At 40.5% G+C, this 26,872-nt stretch overlaps 1 protein-coding gene across 1 annotated transcript in view; it reads right to left on the bottom strand.

Annotated features, from left to right (window-relative positions):
• Atad2 (ATPase family AAA domain containing 2) overlaps nucleotides 1–26,633 on the bottom strand; it is a 47,390-nt gene extending 20,757 nt beyond the window's left edge. The window contains exons 1-13 of the mRNA XM_028871889.2: nucleotides 26,351–26,633; nucleotides 19,876–20,024; nucleotides 17,308–17,354; nucleotides 15,703–15,868; nucleotides 14,952–15,054; nucleotides 14,639–14,726; nucleotides 13,156–13,320; nucleotides 12,160–12,277; nucleotides 7,368–7,472; nucleotides 5,257–5,365; nucleotides 4,777–4,892; nucleotides 3,481–3,655; nucleotides 2,726–2,814 (exon numbers count right to left, since the gene is read on the bottom strand). Of these exons, the coding sequence (XP_028727722.1) occupies nucleotides 2,726–2,814; nucleotides 3,481–3,655; nucleotides 4,777–4,892; nucleotides 5,257–5,365; nucleotides 7,368–7,472; nucleotides 12,160–12,277; nucleotides 13,156–13,320; nucleotides 14,639–14,726; nucleotides 14,952–15,054; nucleotides 15,703–15,868; nucleotides 17,308–17,354; nucleotides 19,876–20,024; nucleotides 26,351–26,524 (1,604 nt within the window). The 5' untranslated portion in view covers nucleotides 26,525–26,633. The remainder of the gene's footprint in view (nucleotides 1–2,725; nucleotides 2,815–3,480; nucleotides 3,656–4,776; nucleotides 4,893–5,256; nucleotides 5,366–7,367; nucleotides 7,473–12,159; nucleotides 12,278–13,155; nucleotides 13,321–14,638; nucleotides 14,727–14,951; nucleotides 15,055–15,702; nucleotides 15,869–17,307; nucleotides 17,355–19,875; nucleotides 20,025–26,350) is intronic.
• Between the last annotated feature and the right edge of the window lie 239 nt (nucleotides 26,634–26,872).

Raw genomic sequence — 26,872 nt, forward strand, 5'->3', positions numbered from 1 at the left:
ATTTAAAAAAAAAAAAAAAGGCCATTAGAAGAGACAGAAGGGACCAGTGGATAAGGATCCAGGCCCTCCTGAGGCTCTTCTGTGTTTCTATCTGTTTCTCTCCCCTCTATCCTTCTATCTAAATCTCTTATCCCTCACTCCTCAGGAGTACCCTGGGGAGAAAGTACCACAACAGGGAAACTGGAGAGATGGCTCAAGGGGTTAAGAACCCTTGCTGAGAAAGAGGATCTGAGTTCCAATTCTCCAGCACCCATATAAAAGCCAGGTACCACTGAGTATGTTTACTACCTCAGCATGGTGAAGCAAAAGACAAGTAAATCACCAAAGTTCACTGGCTCACCAGTCAGCCTAACCAAGCAGTGAGCTTCAGGTTCAGTGAGAGGACCTGTCTCAAAACTAATGTGGGGTGAGGAGATGGCTCAGTAGTTAAAGTGCTTGCTTTGCAAGAACAAAGTTGGAGTTTAGATCCCCAGAACACACTTAATTGCCAAGCTGAGTGTGGCAAACTTGCCTGTAATTTCTGTCTCATAAGGTTAAGACATGAGATCTCCACAAATTGGTTAGTAACTAGCCAAACTGGTGAGGTCTAGGTTAAAATGACCTTGCTTCAATAAATAAGGTGAAAGAGCATTCAAGATGATTTGCAACATTAACTTCAAACTTCCATATGCATCCCCAAACAGCTTGTCTACACACATGCACTTACTTGAGCACACACGTGCAAACACTCAAAACAAAATACAAAAACTGTGAAATGGAAAGTGAAAGAGGAATAACTCAACATGAGTGCACACAAGCACCCATGTGCTCATATACACCAATTTTAAAAATAAAAACAAATACACTGAAATCAAGGGATGGTGTGTGCGCTGTTCAGGTGTGCAGTGTTTACCAAATATGTGCAAGGCTGTGTTCAATCCCCAGGACCGGGGGTTGGGGGTGGGGGGTGTGGGGGTCGGGGTGGGACTGAAATAAACTGACAATATAAATAATCTTCAGAGCCACAAATGGACCCCAGATGTAATTTATACAGCATATATCACAGGGAAACTTGAAAGTTCCAAATCAAACACTATAACATGAAAAAAAATTAGTACTTTTATAGAGGACAAATTACCTAAAAATTATAAAACATACTCACATGTACATTGGCAAACCAAGTAGACTATACATACACACATGTACATAGACACATACACACAATATACATGAAACACTTGAAAATTATTTAAAATAATCATCAATCATTTGGGTGGTGGTAGCACATGCCTTTAATTCTAACACTCAGGAGGCAGAGGCAGGCCAGTCTCTGTGAGTTTGAGGCCAGCCTGGTCTACAGAGCGAGTTCTAGGACAGCCTAGACTGTTAAACAGAGAAACCAGGTCTCAAACCCTCCCCCAAAGAAAAACAAAATCCAGATAATTTGATATTCAAGACAGTTTAAAGCATCAATACAGATAATGACTTGGTTCTAACAAGGAATTGATTATTGAAAAGCATAGGAAGCTGTTGGTGTAGCTCAGTGGTAGTATCTCCTAAAAGGATAAGTACAGCCTCTGACACATCATTCCATTTAAGTACTTCATGAAAGTAACTTCCACTTTACCCCAAAGTGAGTAACAATACTCCTGTATTATCTAATACCCAATATTTTTCAGTTCCCCCACATCTTTCGCTATAGTGAGAATCAAGCCTCTTACCTTGTGAATGTTAGGCAAGCTCCACATCGATGAGCTATACCCCAAACCCCTAAAAGAATATTTCATGCTTGACTTGTTCAACATAAGATCTGTAAGATCCACACACCTCATCTGTACCTCAAATCCATACATAATAGTTCCCACTGTACATTCTCCTCCTCCACACCATTTATTTGTTGAAAAATAAAGTCATTTGTGACCTAAAATTTGCTTCCTATGTTCTGGATTGGGCTGACTGCTTGCTGATGGGGTCATTTCAACTAGTCTTTTATTTTTCATATTCTCTTGTAAACCAATACCGAGACCCCAGTAGCCCTGGCTGTCCTGGAACTCACTCTGCAGACCAGGCTGGCCTCGAAATCAGAGATCCACCTGTCTGTGCCTCTTGAGTGCTGGGATTAAAGGTGTACACTACCATGTGCAGCTCAGTTTTTTTCCTTATCTTTAAAATGAGGTTTGGTATTCTTATCTTAAACCAGTAGAATCACTCTAGAAGAATTAGTTGGTTGCCGGGCGGTGGTGGCGCACGCCTTTAATCCCAGCACTCGGGAGGCAGAGCCAGGCGGATCTCTGTGAGTTCAAGGCCAGCCTGGGCTACCAAGTGAGTTCCAGGAAAGGTGCAAAGCTACACAGAGAAACCCTGTCTCGAAAAACCAAAAAAAAAAAAAAAAAAAAAAAAAAAAAAAGAATTAGTTGGCAACATTTAAGATATATTTAAATATCGAGCATAAAACTTGAGAAAGAAAAAACTAATTCTTAGGTCTCAGTTATAGACAAGCTAGAACTACAGATAACTGGTTATGTCAGCCACATTCTATACCACAGCCTTGTTCTGATCAATGGCCTGTGAATATATGTTTGGATCATAAGTTAAATCTTCTGTAACCAAGATCTTAAAACTACTGATAGTAACCTGATTCTCAGAACAAGTCCACTTTCTAAAACATACATATATGTATTTGGGTTTCTTTCACCATTTAATACTTATCTTTGTATAACATCAACACAACTCAATCAAGTTTTACCTGTGAATCTGATCTTGCCTGCTAGATCGTACTGGAGCCAGACCATCGATTTCATCAAAGAAAATAATTGCTGGGCGCATTTGATAAGCCTGAAAGAGGGTTCAGCAGTCCTGAGTTATCACAAAGAGCTTCAAACAGATTTAATACAAAGCATTTCAATCTATTTTCATTCAAATTTGTTATGAATATAGTTTATAAATTGGAATATATACCTTTTCAATCTATTTTCATTCAACCTTGCTTACCACAATTTGCCATTTATAATTACTTATAAGACAAATATAAATTCCAAAAACTGTTTTTAGAACTATACATACATACATCCATTATATTAACATAATTTTATTTGCATTTTCAACTGAAAACAGCCAAAATATTCCAGTAGTATAGTTACTGGACACAGAGAAAAATTTCATTATTGACCATGGAAACATATAATAGAGGACAGTGTTAAATAGAAAAATATTACTCAATAAAATGCCAAACTTAAAAAAAAAATAATCAGAGCTGTGTACTGCATACAAGGAGTGGGATCAGTCCAAGAGAGAATTTTCAAGATGTGAACTCCCAGCTTCCTGTCTCTGCCACCTTGCCTGCCACCTGCTGCTGTGCCTCCCCACCATGATGGACTCTTATCCCTTGAGAACCGTAAGCCCAAATAAACCTTCATCCATTTAAAAAAAATAAAATTAAATTATCCTTATACATTTGAATCTGCAGATTAAAATCTGTATAGGTAAATTTTAATATCATACCTGATCAAATAGCAATCGTAGCTGCCTTTCAGATTCTCCAACCCATTTACTCAGACAATCAGCACCTTTCCTCATGAAAAAGGCCACTCTTTTATCCCCTTGACTGCACTCATTGGCAAGTGCTCTAGCAACCAAGGTTTTTCCAGTTCCAGGTGGACCATAAAACAAACAACCTCTGTAAAACATGTTCAACATTTTTAGTATTAAAGGGTAGATACTGAAACAAAAATTAAGAACCAATTTCATAACCACTTTAATTAGTTAATTAAAAATATTAAACCACTGAAATAGTTTCATTATACAAAGTATAGGTTTAAACTCTGGAAGTTAATACCAATACAATATAATTAATACAGAAACTAAATAAATCCCTTTATTTGAAACATTGTCCTTCACTACTAGATCATTCACATATGTATATTACATTACCTTGCATATGTAATTATACAATACAATCATATAATTCTCTCTTGATTTTTATGTGGAGGGGATAGTATTTCAAGGAGGAATATACAGAAAACTGGTGTGTATTGGCTTACAAAATTACTAGTAATTACATGTGTGAGAAGAGGATAACTATGGAGCTGGTTCTCTCCTTCCACCTTTACAATGGTTTTAGGGATCAAACTTAGGTTGCCAGGCTTGTGATTAAGAGCACTTGATGCTCTTCCAGAATACCAGAGTTTGGTTCCCAGCATCCAAGCCTGGTGGATCACAACCAGTCTGTAACTCCAGCTCGTGACTGAATGACTTCTAGCCTCCACAGACACCCCACACAGGTGGCACACACTCACACATGCACATAAATAGAGAATAATGTTAATAAAGGAACCAGCAACTAGCACTTTAAAAGGAGTTAGTCAGCAAAAAGTTTAAGAGGACAGGGGGAATGGCTTAGCAAGTAAAAGCACTGGCTACATAAGCTTGAGCATCTTAGTTCAAATCCGCAGAACACATGCAAAAGCTGGTTGTGGTTCTGTGTACACCTGCAATTCCAGCGCTGTGGGGGATGGGTACAAGGACTGCTGGAGCTTCTGGCTGGCAGCCTAGCTCCTAGCTTCAGATTCAGTGAGAGGTAGTCTCAAGAGAATAAGGTGGCAAGTATGACAGCAGACACCTGACACCTGCCTCCGGCCTCCACACGCTTGCACGTGCATCCGCACCCACACACCCACTCGCTCACACACATCTCTTACACATACATAATTTAAGTAAAAATGTAAAGCTCTAAGAAGCCAGAGAGGCAACAGCAGCACAGCACACATTACGGCTACAGTAAAGACAGATTTAGGTTACCTTGGGGGTTGAATTTTAAACTTTTCAAAGACTTCTGGATAAAGTAAGGGAAAGACTACCATCTCTTTTAGTGCTGCAATATGACTGGAGAGGCCACCAACACTATCAAATCGTACCTGGAATGAAACAGGACACAGGTCTGAGTTAAAATTAAAACACCGCCCTATATCTTCATAACATTATCCCACAATCAACTGATTAAGACTTATAGTATTCCCAAGATTTTTTTTTTTTAATGTTTATTTTCTATGAGTCACCATGTGGATTCTGGGAATCAAATTCAGGTCCTCTGCAAGAGCAACAATGCTCTAAAGGCTGAGCCATCTCTCCAACTCCCCAAAGATTTTTGTTTTTAAAATGTATACAAAGATTTAAGTTTCCGATAAAAAAAAAAAAATCAGTTTTTTTCTTTTAACTTAGAACAAAAGTAAAGTGAACGAAATTACACTTGAGGTAAAGCGCAATCTTTAAAATACTCACTGAAGAATCTAGCTGCATTGGATCAACATCAGCAAGGTTTGCTCCAATTTTCATTCGGTCTTTATAAATCCCTCTTATTTCATCTTTCCGAAAATTTAGTGGAAGGCACCTATTTAAAAAAAACTCATGTGTGCGTGCATACACACAAATATATAAAGACACACATCAAATCACCCTCCTCCCTAAATTCTATATTACAATATTATTTTTCTTATTAAAAAATGTTTGGCCGGGCGTTGGTGGCCCACATCTTTAGTCCCAGCACTCGGGAGGCAGAGCCAGGCGGATCTCTGTGAGTTCGAGGCCAGCCTGGGCTACAGAGCGAGTTCCAGGACAGGCACCAAAAGCTACACAGAGAAACCCTGTCTCGAAAACTAACTAACTAACTAACTAACTAACTAACTAACTAACAAACAGGTTTGGGGTTAGGGGAAATGGCTCAGTGGGGTAAAGTGCTTGCTGCCAATGTGGAGGACAAGAGCTAGCAATCTCCCAAATACATAAAATCTGGGTAGAAATAGCAGGACAAATGTAATCTTGGGGTCCTAGAAGTAGAGATAAGGAATCCTGGGGCTAGATAGTTAGCCAGACTAGTCCCACGACTGAGCCCCAGTTCAGTGAGAGACGCTGCCTCAAAGTGGAGAGTGACTAGGCAACACACCCAGTGTCAACCTTCAGATTCTAATGAACACATGGAACTGGAGTAACAGACCACTTGTGAGCCATCACGGGGTTGCTACAGGGCTTGGTGGTAGGTGCCTGCAATCCCAGCACTTGGAAAACCAGGGGTTCAAGATCCTAAACTACACAGAGCAAGTTCTACACCAGTCTGAGCTATGTCAGGCCTTGTCTCAAGAACAATAAACAACCAACAATCAACCAACTAACCCAACCTTCCTGTTTCAAACATTATTTTCTGCTCTGAAAATACTTTATTATTAGAGTCCAATATTGTATTCATTCCTACCCACCTAGCTATGAGAACAATCTTGAATTGGCTAGCATGTGGACTTAAACTACAATTGAAAATAATCAAATATTTCAATTTCAATGTAGAATTTTCCAATAAGTTAAAAAAAATACATTTAAAATGAAAAAAAAAAAAGTCATTCCCTCAAGCCAATGTTCACCAAGCCAACATTAAATAAAGTCTATTACAATCCCCTTTACCATCTTGGTGTCTGTAGAGGCATGCTAGGAACATGACTTCTAAAGGGCTGTGGTACAAGACCATTTTGGTTGGCTGTAAGCAAGGGCTCCAGAACCAAAAAGAACACATGGCTCTTTTTAAAATTGAAGGTGTTTATGCCTGAGATGAAACTGAATTTCTACTTAGGCAAGAGATGTGCTAATGTGTATAAAGCAAAAAACACAGCGAGTCCTGGAGTCAAATCTTGGGTAAGGTAACTTGGGCTTATGTAAACACAGTGGCATGATTCCTGCCAAAACTGAAGCAACCTTCTTGCAAAGGCCAGTGGACACAGCTTCTGTGTGGTGCTGTACCCTCACAGATTTAAACTAATATTTAAACTTATAAAAAGAATGTAAGTAAATGTGAATTTGTGCTTTTGGGGCAAAAAAATAAAAAAGCTTAATAGACTGGTCCAGAAAAAACTATAGTCGCATGTTCTAGCCTACCATTTGTTTTAACTACAGAGATTTCTAGTAAGGCAAAAGTTTGCTTTGTGTTAATCTCTGGTGCAACCCTTTAATCAGCTAAACTGTACTTATTCCTAACTTATTGTTCTTTCTCATCACCCATAAAAAGGTGTCTGAGGACTGGCAACATGGCTTATGAGTTATGTCAAGCCTGACAACTTGTGTTTAATTTCTGGAACCCACACAAGTGGAAGGAGAAACCAACTAAGTCAACTCCTTTGGCCTCCACAGGCACACCAGGGCAGGCAGGTGTCCCGCCAATGATAAAAGCATAATTGTAAGGAAAAATTATTTTCAAAATGTATTTGGTAGTTTTAAAACTCATCTATCACACCTCTTCTCCCCCCAATTTTTTGTTTGCTTACCACATAGCCCAGGCTGGCCCTAGAACTCTTAAGCCCCAAAGTGCTGAAATTAAAGGTGTGAGCCACCACACCAGGGTCAGAGCTCACCTGTTAATAGCTCTATTTCGGTTCCTTTTTCTTCTCCTCTCGAAGTGCTCATCTTCAGAAGAGGAAGAGGAAGTAGAGTCACTACTGTGGATTGCATGCCTTCGCCTAAACAGAGAGATGGAAATCATGATGAGGGAAACAGAAAAAGGGCAGAGGACATAAGGATCAGAAATATCTAATGATCTAAAAAGACATATAAACAACATATTCTTCTAAAACAATGAAGTAAGCTTTGTTGGCTGAATCTTTAAGAGGTAAAAGATACAGCCAAGAGAAAGGGAAGAAAAACAAGAAGTTGTTAGAGCTGACTGTCAAATGCTCATTAAGATTAAACATAATGTAGACAGTGACTTTTTAAGTCTTGAGACAGGGTCTCTGTGTAGTCCTGAGATGAAGCTCACTATGTGGACCAGGTGGACCAGAAAGGCAGAGATCAACCTGCCTATGTTTCCCAAGTGCTGGGAGTAAAGGCATGTGGCAACATGCCTGGCTGAACATGCATATTCAATATTATATAAAGTTTTACATGAGAAATTACCTGTTTTTGAAATGACAAGTAATTTTTTTTTTTAAGGAAAGATAATCTGTAATGAAAGAAAAAGCTACCAAGAAAGAAGGGTAAATAAGATTGCGCACTGTGTAAGGGTGCCCATCACCAAGGCTGACTCCCTGAGTTTTAATTCCTGGGACTCATAAAATGAGAGAAATGACTTCCTCAAATTGTTCTGACCTTCATATGTGCATAAACATATACTGGCACATACTAAATAAACATACTAAATGTTTTTAAATGCTGTGAGGTCTAAGAGTATACCTTAGTAGTAGGATATTTACTTTTCTCACATGAAGCCCTGAGAAATAAAAGAATAAGATGGTGTCAGGCATAGTGGAGCACACCTTTAACCCAGGTACTTGGGAGACAGAGGAAGGCTGATATTTGTGAGTTCAAGGCCAGCCTGGTCTACATAGTGAGTTCCAGGACAATCAGAACCACACAGTGAGACCCTGTCTTCAAAACATAAAAAACAAAAAAAGAATTAAGGTGACCTTTTATTTATAGTGCATTGTCAACTTTATCAACTGTTAAGCATAGTATGAAACTCCAGTTACTTACAAAACATTAAGAATGTGATTAAGTTCTGAGTCAATAACAATGGGTCAAGACTACAAATACACAGGAAGAATGCCTTTGGACAGTTGCAAAAACTCACAGAAAGAAAAACAATAACAAAGAAAATATGGCTGAGAAAACTTTAATGATTCTATTGGCTTAGGAACTACAATGTTCTCTTGAGTTAGAATATAATCACTAAGCACATATTTTCAAAGACACAAAAGGTTCACAATCTTTTATAAAAGTATCTATACAGATGGGCAGCAGGGGCTCATGCCTTTAGTCCCAGAACTTGGGAGGCAGAGCAAGGCGGATCTCTGAGTTAGAGGTCAGCCTGGTCTACAGAGCAAGATCCAGGACAGGCACCAAAACTACACAGAGAAACCCTGTCTCGAAAAACCAAAAAAGTATCTATACAATCCAGATCTAGACTTTATCTTTAAAAACTTGGGCTGGCTCGGAAGGCAGAGGCAGGCAGATCTCTGTGAGTTCGAGGCCAGCCTGGGCTACAGAGTGAGTTCCAGGAAAGCCACAAAGCTACACAGAGAAACCCTGTCTCGAAAAACCAACCAACTAACCAACCAACTAACCAACCAACCACAACAAAAAACTTGGGCTGGAGTGCCTTAAGAGGTTAAGAGCACTTGTTGCTCTTCCAGAGGACCTGGGGTCAATTCTCAGTGCTCACATAGTGGCTCAAAACTGTCTGTAACTAAGTCCCAGGGGATCTGACACCCTCTGTTTTCCACAGGCATTGCACAAAAGGTGAACAGATATCCGGTTCAGGCAAAACACCCATACACACCAAATAAATAAACCTCTATGAACTCAGCAAAGGAAACGCGACCTGAAATAGCACAGAGCAATTTATGTTCTCTACACCACTCACTATGATTGTTCATAGATTTTAAGAGGAATGCTAACATCTTTGACTACGCAGTGCTGGCTCAGGTAGCTGGAGATGGTTGGATGAAAAATCCCTTGCAAACAGCTCCAAATAAAATCTGAAATTTCAAACACAAATGGTTTCTAGGGTTTTGAGTAAGGGTTGGTAAAGCCAGAATAAATGAGAAAACAACCCTCTACTGATCTATATACCCAAGATCATTTCTATGATCATCGTGCAGCCAAAATTACCTAGTACAAGCCTGCATACTTAGTATTACCATCAACACTCTAAAATATTCCCACTATGTGTAAACTTACTATATAGTAATAGAATCAAGACACATTTCACAATTTGAAGAAATGTCTATATTACTGACTGTTTCCCATATACCCAACATGACATTTATTTCCTACCACCTACTGCCCCAACTAGTGAGTGTTGAACCCAGAGCCTTACATGTGTTAAGCAAATGCGCTACCACTGAGATATACCAACCAGCCTTCTCATTTATTCTTTTTTCTTTCGAGACAGGGTTTCTCTGTAGTTTTGGTGCCTGTCCCGGATCTCACTCTGTAGACCAGGCAGGCCTCGAACTCACAGAGATACGCCTGCCTCTGCCTCCCAAGTGCTGGGATTAAAGGCGTGCACCACCACCACCTGTAGCTAGAGTTTTCCTGCCTTGCCCACAGTCAGGACAAATCTTTGTCACCCGCCAGTCCCACAGCCACTCAGACCCAACCAAGTAAACACAGAGACTTACATTGCTTACAAACTGTATGGCCGTGGCAGGCTTCTTGCTAACTGTTCTTATAGCTTAAATTGACCATTTCCATAAATCTATACCTTGCCACATGGCTGGTGGCTTACTGGCGTCTTCACATGCTGCTGGTCATGGTGGCGGCTGCAGTGTCTCTCTATGTCAGCCTTCCACTTCCCAGAATTCTCCTCTCTCCTTGTCCCACCTACTTCCTGCCTGGCCACTGGCCAACCAGTGTTTTATTTATTGACCAATCAGAGCAATTTGACATACAGACCATCCCACAGCAACCACCCTCTCATTTATTCTTTTTTTTTTTAAAGATTTATTTATTTATTATGTATACAGTGTTCTGTCTGCACACACCCCTGCAGGCCAGAAGAGGGCACCAGATCTCACTACAGATGGTTGTGAGCCCCCATGTGGTTGCTGGGAATTGAACTCAGGACCTTTGGAAGAACAAGCAGTGCTCTTAACCTCTGAGCCATCTCTCCAGCCCCCTCATTTATTCTTAACTAAAATTCTGGACAACATACATTATTAATAGGCTCATTTTACAGTCAGGGTCAGTGAGGTTCAATTGGCTCAAAATATCAGAATAAGTCAATGATGTTCAATTCCCAGCAACCACATGGTGGCTCACAACCATCTGTGATGAGATCTGATACCCTCTTCTGGCCTGCAGTCATACATGCTGCACACAAAATAAATAAATAAATCTTTGGAGGGGGTGGAGCCTAGATTGAGGAAATAGGGATGTCTTTGAAGAATGTATCTTTTTTTTTATTTTTTGGAAACAGAGTCTTTGCCAGGAGGTGGTAGAGCATGCCTTTAATCCCAGCACTTGGGAGGCAGAGGGAGGTGGTGGATCTCTGTGAGTTCGAGGCCAACCTGATCTAGAGAGAGTTCCAGGACAGGCTCCCTCCCACCAAGAAAAGAGAGAGAGAAAGAAACATGGTCTTGCTAAGTTGACTAGGCTAGCCTTGAACTTGCTCTGTAGCCCAGACAGGTCTTACATTGTCAGTCTTCATGCCTCAATATCGAGCTGAGATTAGAGGACCAAACCACTAGGTCCAGCTTTTAACAACACTCTAAAGAGTTCATGAGAATACTGAAAATCAGGATGATATAAGAAGAACCTCAGAATGTCTACTTCTGATTCTGACAAATAAGAAGGCCTAAGGACACAGGTATACTTATTTTTCCTAAAAGAAATGACTCTTCAACACTTAAAAGTTTCTGTTTTCCATGACCAGTACATGACCAGATCCTTTACAGATTCTCTGAGAATTGTTTAAATAGCTGAAAAACTTTGATTTCAGTCATATTTCCAAAAAATATTTTCAAGTTATTTCACATACCCGTATCATTCTTGTCTTTCCTATTTACCAGTCACATAATAGTGTCCCAACTTTGGTTATCCAATTTATCAGAAAACCTTATTACTACTAGGATGGGAAAAGAAGTGTAAGTTACCTCTGTAAACTTCAATCTAAAAGAAAACAACTGTTGGGACATAGAAAGAAAGAAATCCTCTAGTAAAAAAAACTTTTTTTTCCCTCTAAAACATAAGAGAAACAAACTATAAAACATCTAGAAAAAGGTGGCCAGTATCATGATCAAGTCTAGAAGTTATATAACTTAGAATATTTAACGTGGTGGGAGATTATGCTTGTGGCAGTATATAAAGAAAGACTACAATCTAAATGTGAAATTTAAATGAAATAATCTTTGTAAAATACTTAACAGAGCCTAAACTACAATATATACTAAGTCAAAGTACATCTATTATTTAATATGGTACAATGGAATAAACTCTCTTACCAAGTAGTTACTAATACTTTCTATTAATGAAAGCAAAATCAAAAACGGTCACTAGCAAGGGAACTAGAGCACTAAATGCAGAGCAGAGCTCTCCCATGTATGGAATTCTAGAATTCCATCCTAATACACTCAATCCAAAGACTCTAGAATCTTGTCATAACATATCCAATTATGTTATCACAGATCAATCACTATTTCAGAACCTAACCTGTTCATTCGTTTACAATATGGACTTCTTGGTCCTGTAGAAGATAATCGGTATCTTGGTCTTGCAGGAGAAGCTGGGCCACTATAAAATATGTTGGGCTTTCTTTGGTGTCGAGGTTCTAGAAAAAGAAATGAGCATACATAATATAAAATATATATAAAAAAAATTTTGTCCTTTAAATACTTACAAATGTGCTGCCTTCCATGAAAGTGCTAGTAAGCATCTAAAGAGTATTTTACTAATGTCATTTATCTATAGGGTTGATATTAAAAATATGTAATGGGGGCTGGGGACAGCTCAGCAGTAAAGAGCACTTGCTTTGAGAAGACCTGAGTTCCATTCTCAGTAACCACACTGAGAGACTTATAACCACCACCTGTAACTTCAATTACAGGGGTCCAACACCCCTTTTGGCCTTCATGAACACTTGCATGCAGGTGCTGCACACAAACAAGTATAAAGTATGTACAGGACAACCAACTAAAATACACACTAGCTACATGCAATCATTATGATTATACATGTATAACAGATATTGTCTTCCTGAGCATAAAAGCTCACAAGTTGAGCTTTTTGAGGTATGGTGTTAACAGAAATCATCCTATCTTTATAAACAGAAGATTTAAAAAGATAAGACAAAAATCTCAAAATAGCTCAGTTATTTGTTTTGTTCAAGGCAACATTTAACTCTTTATAAATGACAATGGGATAAACTACCCTTTGACATCTAATTTAGAATCGGTAACAACAACAAACAAACCAGGGCTGGTGAAATGAATCAGCAGGTAAGGGCACTTGTTACAAAGACTGATGACGTATGATCCCCAAGACCCACACAGCTGAGATAACTGATTGCACCCCCATGTGCCTTGTGGCGTGCACGCACACGCGCGCGCGCGCGCGCACATACACACACACACACACACACACACACACACACACACACACACACACCCCTACAAATCTTTCTCCTGAAAGACCATTTGTAGTACTTACTTTCCAAAGGTGCTTGGTAGTGCACAGTTGCTTTTCTCTGCCTAAGATAGTATCGTTTTTGATTATCTTCTTCTCCATCTTCATCATCTTCATCTTCATCATCTTCTTCATCTTCACCATCCTCATCCTCATCATCCTCTTGCTCTTCACCCTCTTCAGATGACTCTACAATTAATATACAGGTCAGGGTAACTGCCACCAAACTAACAAACTGAGCTCCATGCCCAGGACCCACAAAGTCAGAGAACCGAGTCCTGCAAATTGTCCTCTGACCTCCACTCCACATACACTCACCACCTCCACCCAAAATAAACGTAATAAAAAAATTTTTAAAAAAGAGATACATCCAATACACTCACCAAAAGGCTGACATTTTTTTTTAAACACAAGGAGTTGGTAGCGAAAGGGATCTTTTAAAACTTTATCTACTTTTTTATTATTCATAGAAAGAATTTCAACATTAAGACTTTTTCAAAATTGAAGTAAAAATTATAGAATTAAAACTTAGAAGCTCGGTGTGGAAGCACATGCCTTTAATTCCAGTATTCAGGAGGCAGAGGCCAGCAGTTCTGTCTGAGTTTGAGGCACTCCACCCTTGTCTACACAGCAAGTACCAAGCCAGCCAAGGCACAAAGTGAGACATTGTCTCAAAAAACAAAACAAAAAAAGGAAGCCAAGAAGTTTGAAAAATATTGCTCGTAAATACCACATTAAAGTTTACAATGCTCTCAGAAATCTCAATATAAGCCAATTTTACCTAAAACTTTCAAGTTAATGTCGAATACTGATAGGTTTTATTTAATACCCTCAGAAACAAAAATTTGCCTTTTAAAACTTAATTCTCTAGCTATGGGAATTACATAAGTCTAACAAATACATTTATGATAAGGGTGAGATAGCTTCCACCAATTTTTTAAATATATTTCTGAAAACTGTTTTAAATCAAGAAAAAAAATAAGTTATTAATCTCAAATGTAGTAGTAAAATTAACTTGAATTGCTGGATGGTGGTGGTGCGTGAGTTTAATCTCAGCACTCTGGAGGCAGAAGCAGGAAGATCTTTGAGTCTAAGGCCAGTCTGGTCTACAGAGTGAGTTCCAGGACAGTCAGGGTTACAGAGAAAAATCCTGTCTCAAAAAGCCAAAACCAAAACCAAACCAAACCAAAACCAAACCACAACAAAAAAGAATAAATTAATAACTTTAGTTATTTTAATTAAAATATAGTGATATATGATAAACTATCTATAGTTTTATTATACAAGCAAACCAATTTTTTTTACCTTAACACTGTTGATTTCAGTTACTTTCTCTAACAAAACACACTATCCTGTTTTGAACTTTCCCTGGTCTATACCTCTCTTAAATTATAACCACTGCAAATTACAATAAATGTCACAGAAACTGAATAAGAAAGCTATTTCTTAGTAAGTTAAAAATGCTTAAATTTGAAGCCAGAAAACAGAAGATTGAAAACAAACTAACCCACACTGCCATCTTGGTTATCAGTTGTTTCTTCATCAGCTTGTTGAATAGCCTTTCGTTTTCCTCTTGTGTACATACTAAGATTGCTCTACAAATGTTTAAACAAAAGCCATTAACATTTAGTGTATGTTCACACCCAAATTAAAACCCTTTAATTATTCTTAAAATGAAGACATAACTATAGATTTATAATTCTAGTAGTAACTTATAAATAATCTAAAAAATGCTGGACAAAATGATTAATTACTACCCATAAATGAATGCATTAAATGGGAGATTGAGTCACCCACCACCTAATGAAAAATATTTTTACCTCTTCTGGTTCATTAAACACTCCCAAGCCTTCAAGTTTTTTCATTCGCTGTCTACGCATCTTTTTCATGTCGTCCATCTTTTGAAGTACAGCTTCAGCAGTGCTTTAAAAATATTAACAAAAATATTTCAGTGGGCTGGAGAGATGGCTCAGTGGTTAAGAGCACCGACTGCTCTTCTAGAGGTCCTGAGTTCAATTCCCAGCAACCACATGGTGGCTCACAACCACTTGTAATGAGATCTGGTGCCCTCTTCTGGCCTGCAGCGACACATGCAGGCAGAATACTGTATACATAATAAATAAAAATAAATCTTTAAAAAAAAATTTCAGTAAGAAGCACTGACTTACTTGGTAAAATATTCAAACACTTCTTTCCATTAATTTAAACACACACATAGAGAATAAAGGTTACCAATAGCCATTCTCCTGTATGTTTCACATAAATCAAATAGATTACAATGTTCAGGATAGTGTCAGGGGTGTAGCTCAATGGTAGTGCACTTCCCTGGCATACACAAAATAGATATTCAATCCTTAAAATCTAGAGACAGAAAGGGGGGGAGGAGGCCATGGTGGTGGCACACACCTTTGGTCCTAGTAGGAGGCACAGGCAGGCAGATCTCTGAGTCCAAGGTCAGCCAGCTACATAGTTGGGGGTGGTGGTGGTGGTGGTAATAGTAAAAATTCACAATCTTTCTCTAGTAGAGTTTGTTTCAGATACATAGTTTTGATCTTAAGCATTTTCACTTACTTTGTTATAAGCTTGTCAAACAGCACAGACTGGTTCACAGTACTGTAACGACTTCTAATCCTACAACTTCTTCGAACTTCAACATCTCCATTCTGTTCATGCAAATGTTCTGTACTTTGAGCAATGTTTCTATTCCTCAATGAGTGAGTAATTGGAATAGCTTTGTCTTCACAGATATGTACAGAAAAAGATTTCAAATAAGTATTAGCAAAACAACTTGAAAATGCACAGGACAGCTACTTTCATGTAGCAAAATTATACCATCTTAAACTTGTTCTTTTAGAAAAAATTTTAAGTTATAACATATACCTATAGTATGATCTACCCCACTTCAGAGAAGATGTCATATAAAGACTTGTATCAGAAAGTTTAAAGTAGTTTGTAAGAGCTTCAAACTGAAAACAACTCACATCTATTAAGAGGATGAGGTACAGCCAGGTGTAGCAGAGCATACCTGCAATCCCCACCATCAAGAAACTCAGGAAGTCCTGAGTTTTTAAAAGATCAACCTGGGTAATAAATCATGGTATAGTCATACAACAGAATCCTACCTAGCTACAAAAGTAGCAACATGGACAAATACTTAAAATCAATTTTGCTGAGTGAAAGAAATGATATAAAATATCCTGTATGATTTCACTTACATAAACCTCTGGGTAATGCGAACTAATCTACAGCAACAGAAAACAAGCCTGCTGGTGGTGGTGCACACCTTTAATGCTAGCACTTAGGAGGCAGAGGAAGGTGGATCTCTGTGAATTCCAGGACAGTCTGGTCTACAGAGAGAGTACCAGGACAGCCAGGACTACACAGAGAAACCCTGTCTTGGGGGTTAGGGGTGGGGTGGGAAGAAGACTGGTGATTACTTGGGAATCTAAGGGCAAGGCAGGAACTGTGAGAGCTAAGACAGATTACGTGAGTGTCCTAGTCACTGTTCTATTGCTGAGAAGAGACACCACAACCAAGGCAACTCTTACACCATTATCATCATGGCCTGCAGCATGATGGCATGCAGGCAGTTGCTGAAGCAGTAGCTAAGAGCATCATCCCATTCAGCAGGCAGAGAGAGGGAGACACTAGGCAGGCTTGGACTTCTGAAACCTCAAAGCCTCGTGTCACACCTCTTTCAATTAAGGCCACACCTCCTAATCCTATCAGAGTTCTACCCCCTGCTGATTTAGCATGATATGAGCCTATAGGGCCACTCTTATTCAAACCACCACAGTATTTAAGAAACTTTTAGAGGTAAAGGTTATTTTTACTCTATTAGTACATGATGGCTTCTTTTACATACTATGTCAAATCTAACAAAGTATACATTTTATGCACAGGTAATATATGTGCTTCAATAAACCTATAAACATTATGAATCACATGTTTTAAATAGCTGAGATGCTTGGGCTGATTAAAAGTGTGGTGGTGCACACTTTTAATCCCAGCACTTGGGAGGCAGGTGGATCTCTGTGAGTTCGAGGCCAGCCTGGTCTACAGGATAGCTAGGGCTATACAGAGAAACCCCCTCTTGAAAAACCAAAAAATAAAATAAAATAAAAATTTAAAAATTAAAAATTAAAAAAAAGCTGAAACACTATTAGCACAACTTACCTTCTTTGCACTCTTCTTTTTTATCAGCCTGCTGTCGAGCCAATTGCCTATATGAAAAATATATTAAATGAGCTGAAAATAAAATTGACAAGACGTTTAAAAGCCTACATTCTATACAACAAACTAATGTGGAAAGTCAAGAAAGTAAGAAACTTAGACGCTTGAAAATGAAACAAAAGTTTGTTTTAAATTCAATGGCTAATTCATTTATTTTTGTTTTTTTAAGATGGGGTCTCACATTGTAGCCCAGGCTAGATGTGAAATAATGGCAATACTCCGGCCTTAGCCTTCATTTTTATTTATTATGTGTTTGTGCATGTGGAGTCCAGAAGGTGTCGGATACTCTGGAGGTGAAGATACAGACTACTGTGTGACATCTTACAGAGCTGCTGGGAACTAAATTTGGGTCCACCAAAGAGCAGGAAGCACTATTAGCTGCTAAGCAAACTCTCCAGCCCCATCCTGACTCAGCATTCTAAGTGCTGGGATTACAGCTGTGAACTATCACACCGGCTATTACCTCTTAGCCAAGAAGAAAAATCAAGTCAAAGTATCTCACTTGAAACGAGAAGTGAAATTCTGGGACTAAGTCTTTAAGTACAGTTGAAAGAAACATAGCAATCTCATAACCTTGAGGAATTTGTAATTCTAAAGAGAATTAATGGCCCTTAAGATATGTTAATTGTTTTCTATGAACAGTTGATTGCTTGAAACTAATCCCAGCATTTGAGAAACTGGGTCAAGAGGATCACCATGGTCTACAGGATAGCAAAGACACTAAAACTAAAACTAAGCAAAGACACACAGATCCCTGGGTTCAAGGTCAGCCTGGTCTATGTACGAGGCTGTCTCAATAAGTAAACAAACAAAAAAATAAATACAAAGGGCTAACCATGAGTCCAAGGCCAGCTTTGAATGCACAAAAATTCAAGACTAGGCTTAGGTAAAGAATTGTCTGAAACTAAACATCCTCTCCACACCCAAAAATGATACAGAGAATCTACTGAATTGGAGAAAAAAAAAAAAATCCAAGCCTGAAAAACAGGATTTCATCATCTTTCAAAACATATATTATTAACTTAAATTTATTGACACTGTTCTCAATAAGAACAGATATTATTCTTTAAAATGAAACAAGGACTAGGAATACAGTTCAGTGGTAAAGCACTTCCTAGTTGTGTCTAATATCTTGGGATCTATTTTCAGCATATAAATAAATAAATAAATAATTTAGAAAATTTTCCCATTTGACACAGTGCCTGCTGCACGAGCACCCTGAGTTTGGATTCCCAGTACCCATCTAAAAAGTGGGAATAGCAGCACAGCTCTAATAATACCAGCTCCGGGGGATGGGATATGGGGGTAAGAAATGTGGGTGGAGGTGGGCTAAAACAGGCAGATCTCCAGAGACTAGCTGAAATGATGAGCTTCAGGCTCACTGAGAATTCCTACCTGAAAATAAGGTAGACAGTTACGGAAGAAGACACCTGATATGTACCTCAGGCCTACAAAAATGTACGCACACTCCTACACACATATGCATATACCCAAACCTGAACTCATACCACACAAACATAAAAGTTAAAAAAATAAAAGGAAATTTTCCAAAATGATTCACCGATAGATACGTCCTTTGAAAATTGTTAAGTAGCATCAATTCCTTACATTTCTTGGGACACAGGTAAGAACCAAAGGGAAAATAAAGGCTTTTAATTTAAAGCAGGGCCAACAAGATGTCTCAGTGGGGAAAAGCACCTGCCACTGAGGCTGTTGACCTCATTTTTATCCCTGGAATCAACATAGCAGAAGGAAAAATTCCTGACAGTTGACCTCTGCATGTACACACCCTCACTCAATAAATAAGCATAAAGAAAAAAAGAGGTTTGAGCAATTCATTGAAGAGTTAGTTTTTAGGCTCATAATTTTTTCTTTTCAAGGAGCTCTACCCATCAAACTATGTAAAATACTTCAAATAAAGTAATTAAAGTAGTAATTTTCTTTTTTGTTGTTATTGTACTGGACCAGATGGGCTTTTAATTTTACAGAAATAACTTTTTTTGTGAAGTTGCTAGATAGCCAATATATTATTATCAGCCATTCTGTGCCTATCAAATCTACTAGACACTGTAGCATGAAAGCAGCCATAGATAGTATGAATGTTTAGAGTTGTGTGCCAATGAAATTTGTAAAACCAGGTGGCTAGACTTCAACTCCTGTGAATCTGAGTAAAGCCATTAATCTTTTCTGCCTAGAAAACTGCACATACAAGTTAAAACATTATTTCACAAGTCTCATGTATTCCCTGCAGATCACTGGTGTGAACTCTGGACCCTAATCAAGAGCATCATGATCAAAGAAATATATAGATCCACCATCATTGGATGGCTACTCAAACTTTCTACATTTTCCAACAACATTGATTATCTGATCTTTCAGATGCAAGTACAACACATGTAAAGCACTAAATACATATAGAAAGTAAAGTGAAAAATAAAGCAAGCTTTTTTTTTTTTTAAAAATTACTATTTTAAAGCCATTTTGAATTAGTGGTCACACATCTTGCATTACCTTGTGAAATGTCTGCCATTAGTATGTTTCTCTGTTCTTTCCATATTCTTATCAAAACTAGAATCGGAAGAAATCTGTGCTTTTTTCCTCAAAGATCTTAAAGAATGCGTATGGTGGTAGATTTCAACTCCTTTAACTGAGGATCCATCCTTTAAGAAAAAGTAAGAATGCCGTTATAAATTTTACTTTAGTTAAGACCAACTTTAAGTCCTAAGAATTTTCTCTGATTACAAGTTAATAACGATTGCTTCTAGTGCAGGGTGATTTTTTTACACCTCCCCCAGAAACAATAAATCAAAATAAACAATGTTTTCATTACAAGGAACAGTAAAGGTTATGAAACTGCAAATGTAGGATTTACTGCCAGGCATGGTGGGTGGAGAATGCCTGCAATCCCAGTACTTGGGATGATGGGAGATGGGAGGCAGTAGGCTCAGAAGTTCAACCATCCTCAGTTACACAGAGTGTGAGGCTGAGCAGGGATACCCACACAAAAGAATATATAAGGTCAGCTAGATGGTGCAGTGTTAAAGGAATTTGCTTCCAAGCCTGAAGACCTGAATTAAAAATCCTAGGACCCATATTGTGGAAGGAGAGAACAGACTCTTGCAAGCTGTCCTGATTTCCTCATGTACACACACACACACACACACACACACACACCTACACACCTAAATTAAAATGTATATGTATATATCAAAAGGTACTACCAATAGAGTGAAAAGGCAACCCAGTGAATGGGAGAAAATACATCTACTATATAAAAACAACTAATATTTCTTTTTATAAGATTTATTGAGCAGGCTGGGCAGTGATGGCACACATTTCTAATCCCAGCCCTTGAGAGGCAGAAGCCAGGCTGGTCTATATGCCAGTCAGGGCTGTTACATAGAGAAACCCTGTCTCGAAAAACCAAAAATAAATAAAATAAATTTATTATTCTTGCTTGCATGTGCCTGGTACCTGTGGAGGTCAGAAGAGGGGGTTAGCTCTCCTGGAACTAGATTTACAGAGAGTTGTGAGCCATCATGTGGGTGCTGGGAATTTAACCCAGGTGCTCTACAAGAGCAACAACTGCTCTAAATCGCTGACCTAAACTACTAATATTTCAACAATAACATTTTTTTTTTCGAGACAGGGTTTCTCTGTGTAGCTTTGGAGCCTGTCCTGGAACTCACTCTGTATCCCAGGCTGGCCTCGAACTCACAGAGATCCGCCTGCCTCTGCCTCCTGAGTGCTGGGATTAAAGGCGTGCACCACCACCACCGCCCGGCTAACAATAAAATTTTTATGAGCAAAGGAATGCAGTAGATATTTCTCCAAAGGAAATACAGAAGATAGCCAATATATGGAAATATGGTTAACATGAATTAAATTAAAGCCATGATGATATATCATCTTACTCTTATTAGAATATTTATTCCTGGGGGCTGGAGAGATGGCTCAGAGGTTAAGAGCACTGACTGCTCTTCCAAAGGTCCTGAGTTCAATTCCTAGCAACCACATGGTGGCTCACAACCATCTGTAATGAGATCTGGTGCCCTCTTCTGGCCTGCAGGGGTACATGCAGACAGAACACTGTATACATAATAAATAAATCTTAAAAAAAAAAAAAAAAAAAAGAATATTTATTCCTCCCACAACCCCCCTCCCCCAAAGCTAGGTATGGTGGTGGTGCACATCTTTAATCCCAACCCACTGGAGACAGAAACAAGCATATCCCCAAGTTCAAGGTCAGCTTGGTCCAGGACAGCCAGGGGTATACAAAAAACCCTGTCAAGAAAAACAAACAAAAAAGAATTTGAAAAATGGTATCAAAATAGGAACATATACATTGCTTGTGAGACTAAATGGTATGGTGGCTCCTTACTAATCAGAGAATTACTATATAACCCAGATTTTAAAAGATACCACTTCTGGGTAGACATCCAAGGAAATGAAAGCAGGGGCCCAGGCAGATCCTACACATCCATGTTCACAACACAATATTACAGCAGCCAAAAAGTGGGGTCCAGCCAACCATCCATTCACAGAAGAGTAGATGAACACAGTGTGGGGCTGTCAAGATGGCTTAGGAAGGCACTTGCCATGAAACCTGATTACCTGAGTTCAATCCTCAGGGCCCACACTGTAAAAGATGAAAAGTGACTGACTTGCCTCCCCAACAAAAAAATAATGTAACATTTTAAGTTGTTAAAAATGCAATAGAATATTATCATGCCTTTAAAAAGAATGAAAGTTTAGAGAGATGGCTCAACAAATAAGAGCAACTGTTCACTCTTCCTCAGGACCCGGATTGATTCCCAACATCCATATGGTGGCTCACAACTGTTAATAGTTCCAGGAGATCTGATACTCTCTTCTTTCAACAGACAGCAGGCATACATGTGGTACACAGATACACAAGCAAGCTATTAGTACTATAACCTTTAATTGGTCATCCAAATTCTGGATTTGCTGACTATAATCTAACTAATCTCATGAAATCCCTATTCTAACTCTTTAGGGCTTCCTAATATTGTAACTTCTAAACCTAAAATTAAGAGCCCTTTCTGGCTCAAACTCCATGAAGACTTGTATCATGTTACCCAACTTCACAAAGTGCCACTCACCATTCCATGTCAAAATCTCCCTACTCACACTTTTAGCACCTCATCAAAACTAAATGGTTTTTACTCTTATTTACTAAAAAAGTTTCAAGTAACCCAAGCTGACCTTGATATGAAGCAGAAGATGAATTTGAACTTTTAGTCTTCTGGCCTCTACCTGTTAGGCATAGGTATACACCACTATACCAGGCTCTTAATATAATTAAAAACAAATTTTCCGTATGTAGAGTATGGAGTGCTTTCCCAGATGTTTTTTTTTTCCTTTTATTTTATTTTACAATACCATTCAGTTCTACATATCAGCCACGGGTTCCCCTATTCTCCCCCCTCCCACACCCTCCCCTTCCCCCCAGCCCACCCCCCATTCCCACCTCCTCCAGGGCAAAGCCTCACCCAAGGACTGCGATCAACCTGGTAGACTCAGTCCAGGCAGGTCCAGTCCCCTCCTCCCAGATTGAGCCAAGCGTCCCTGCATAAGCTCCAGGTTTCAAACAGTCAACTCATGCAATGAGCACAGGACTCGGTCCCACTGCCTAGTTGCCTCTCAAACTGATCAAGCCAATCAACTGTCTCACCTATTCAGAGGGCCTGATCCAGCTGGGGGCCCCTCAGCCTTTGGTTCATAGTCCAGATGTTTAAATAAACAAAATTTTAAAAAAAAAACAGCGCGCGTACGCACGCGCACACACACACCCCTCTACATACTGCAGTATCAATAAAACCCTGTCTCAAAAAACAAACAGCTGGGTGTGGGTAGCACATGCCTTTAATCCTAGCACTAGGAAGGCAGGGGCAGGTGAACATCTATGAGTTCCAGGCCAGCCTGGTATGCATAGGGAACTCTTAGCTAGACAAGGCTACATAGTAAGACCCTGTCTCAAAACATACAGACTGTGAGATTGAGTTTGGTGCTGGAGTGCTTGCCTAGCTTACTCAAAACCCTACAAAAGTGTAGGTGAACACAACCCAAACTTCATGTACAACCACCCCCATACACACATGTTCTACTACCTATCCTTAACTGACTCTTCAGAATAAAAGACCCCAAGTTTACAGAAATCAAAGAGTTACAGACTTGTCAAAGTTCAGAAATAGATAATGGTTAGTCTGACTCTAAGAGGAAAAGGAAACCACAGAAAATGCATCCAACTCATGAAAATAAAAGTTAAAAAAAAAATCCAGTTAAACAGTACCATACTATTCAGTGAACTCATACAAGTTAAGAAAAAACAAGACACAAATCTTAACAGAGATAACATTCAAAATGTCAAAGTAGCTGGGCATGGAGGGCTGCAGTAATGCTATCTCAAAAACAAACCTATTTCTAGCTTGGGCTGCGCAGAATGGATCTCAAGAAATGTGTCCCCCAGGCACTCAAAGAAATCTGGAAATTTGGCATGAAGGAGATGGGGACTCCAGATGCGCACACTGGTAACAGATTCAAAAATAAGGAAGTGCCAGGGGGTGGGGTGGGGTGGGGTAGGGGGTTGGCCCATGCCTTTAGTCCCAGCACTGGGGAGGCAGAGACAGGTGGATCTCTGTGAGTTCAAGGCCAGCCTGGTCTACAGAGTGAGTTCCTGAACAGGCTCCAAAGCTACACAGAGAGAAACCCTGTCTCGAAGAAAACAAAAACCAAAAAGTGGGGGGGGGGGGAAGCTCCATATCATATCCATATTTGTCCAGAAAATGTAATGAGGGTAAGGACTCAAACTCTACACATTGATAACTTAATGTCTGCTACCACACTAAAAAAAATCTACAGTCAATGCAGATGAGAACTAACCTGCTGAAAGTCAAATAAAATTACAGAACTGCCTAAAAAACAAAAAAAGGTATGATGCAGTTATGGGTCACTCTCAGTACCTTCAGAATTTAAAGGTCAGTCTCCAATATTAAAACAGAAAAAAATCAAATTAATGAATTATAATGAATCAATTTAACCACCTGAAAAAGTTCCATCTCTACCATCTGTTGTTAAATATGAGACCAGGAATTAGGAAATTTTCAAATACCAGGGTACTAGGGAGTTAAGTCTTTGAAACACATTTGATTTAAAGGAGGGATTGTACATAAAGCCCCCATATTAGAAAACTTTTCAAATATAAAGCTACTTTATTCTTGGTAATTTACAGAAGGGATACTTTACTTCAAAAAGATAAAATGTGGCCAGGTGGTGGTGGTGGTGGTGGTGGTGGTGGTGGTGGTGGTGGTGGTGCACACCTTTAATCCCAGCACTCCACAGGCATATCTCTGAGTTCAAGGACAGCCTGGTCTACATGAGTTCCAAGATAGCCAGAGCTACACAAAGCAACCCTGTCTCAAAAAAAACAAGATAAGATGTGTACAGTAAAGTCTGGCCCAGAGACTATCCTCTCCCCTACAACAGGTTGCTGTATGTACTTCAAGGGCTCAACCTCCATATGGTATGTATGGCATGTACATCATGCCTACCTAACTTCTTTACGAATAATGACAACCCAAACCAAATGCTGCACCTACTATGTGCCATGTTCTGTCCTAGAGTACAGTGCCAACAGAAAAACAAAAACAAAAAAAATATAAGCCCCTATGGAGTTACATTTGATTTAGGGAGAAATATAAATAAGAAAAGTTGCAAGATGATAGATATCCTAGAAGGTTGTAATCGCCAGAACAGGGGACAGAATAAAAGATCACGTAAGGAGGACTGCTTTGTAATTTTGAGTAAGAAATGTTTACCCTACCCAGATCTCCGCCCATTCCTGCACCTGAGAAACAAATCCTGAAGTCAAGATTTTTCAATTTAGAACGATTTCAGAGCTTAAAAAAAAAAAGACTATAGCTTCATCCCAGTCCCCACGGAAATCACAGAAATCTACGAGGACAGGAATACAAGATTAACATTGTCTCAACTAAATGGAAACTTCTGTGTCGCTCTCAAACCCCCAGCACTTCCTCCCAGCCTTTCTGACTTCCAGGCTCCTGACCAGCTTCTCCCGTCCAATTTTTCCTACTCCCATACCGATCCTCGCAGCAACCAGGCCATCACTACCTGCGGGGTAACTTTAGTGTGGCTTCCTTAAGCTCAACCTTCTTGGCGAACGCTGTTCCCTTCCACCACTGCCCAAGTGGGGAGATGTCTTTCCCTCTGGACACTGTCCTTCAAAAGTCGCACTGGTCCTTGAGATAGGCCAGGAGCATTTGTTGCGAGCTCTCTATCCTTTGCAACATCCCCTGGAGATACTGTAACTACAGCCTGAAGTACCCGAACAGGAAAAGACCCGGGAGGAGAACTTTTTCTACCCCTTTTCTGTTTCTCTTTGTGGAGCCCCACGTCTTTATCTGTCACACGGATGTCATCACTACCGACCCTCGGAGGCTTGTCAGGAGACTGGAGGGAAGTCTACCCGAGACGTTGGTGTTCGGGCCTCCACATTATGCAACCTGATGTTGTACTTCGCCGAGGTCTTGTTATGGAACCTCCCTGGACCGTAAATGGAGGTCAGTGGAGGCTGAGTTCCCGTCCTGTGCTCGCACACCCCACAAAACGTCCCCGTGCCTGCGCTGGAGCAGTCAGCACCCTCGAGGGGACGCACTCCCCTGACCAGGGACGCGACCCCGGGGACGGAGAAATGGGGAGGGGAGCGGCCCCCAAACCACCTCGGCTCGGCCGGACGCGGCGCTTCAGCTCTGGCGCCCGGGGCCTCGGCTTCCTCTAGCGTTGACCGAGGTGGCGACCAACTGCTCAGCCCGCTTTCTCCGGCACCTCGGCCGGTCCGCGACGCCCCACCACCCCTGCGCGGCGCGCGGGTCCCCCCCTCTCAGGCCGCCGGCGCGGCTCCTACCCCAAGGGCCCCCAAGGGTGCCGGGCCCAGGCCGGTACTCACGCCCGCCGCCGCCGCCGCCGCCGCCGCCGCTGTGGGGACCAGAGATTTCTCCGCGCCTCGGGTCGCGCCGGACCGCCTCCGGCCGCTGTCCTGCAGGCTGAGGAACTCGCTGGACAGGTCCAAAGAGTCGGTGGAGCGACTGTGCAGCTCCAGGCTGCTGCGGAGAACCACCATCGTGTCGCGCTGCAGGAGCCGGAACCCGTTGTGAGGCGAGGGCCGCCCGGAGCCCCGGAGGTTCGCCTCGCAGGCGCTGCCGCGCTCTGAATTCTGGCGCCACAAACTGCGCGCCCAGCGGCCTCAGCGCGCGCGCGCGGGATCCCTCCGCCGGCCCCGCCCCCGCCCCGCCGGCCCCGCCCCGGCCCCGCCCCCGCCGCTGCCGGCCCGCCCCCGCCGCCACCCCGGACCGACAAACCGGAGACTCTTCCCTCCCCTCTGAAGAGCGCGGGAGCCTATGCCGACGGGAGCTGGGGCGCCAGCGGAGAGTGGCGAGGACCTAACAGGAACTTGCGACTTCTTTCTTCC

This window comes from Peromyscus leucopus, chromosome 20 (genome assembly GCF_004664715.2).
Source record: "Peromyscus leucopus breed LL Stock chromosome 20, UCI_PerLeu_2.1, whole genome shotgun sequence".
Classification (NCBI taxonomy): domain Eukaryota; kingdom Metazoa; phylum Chordata; class Mammalia; order Rodentia; family Cricetidae; genus Peromyscus; species Peromyscus leucopus.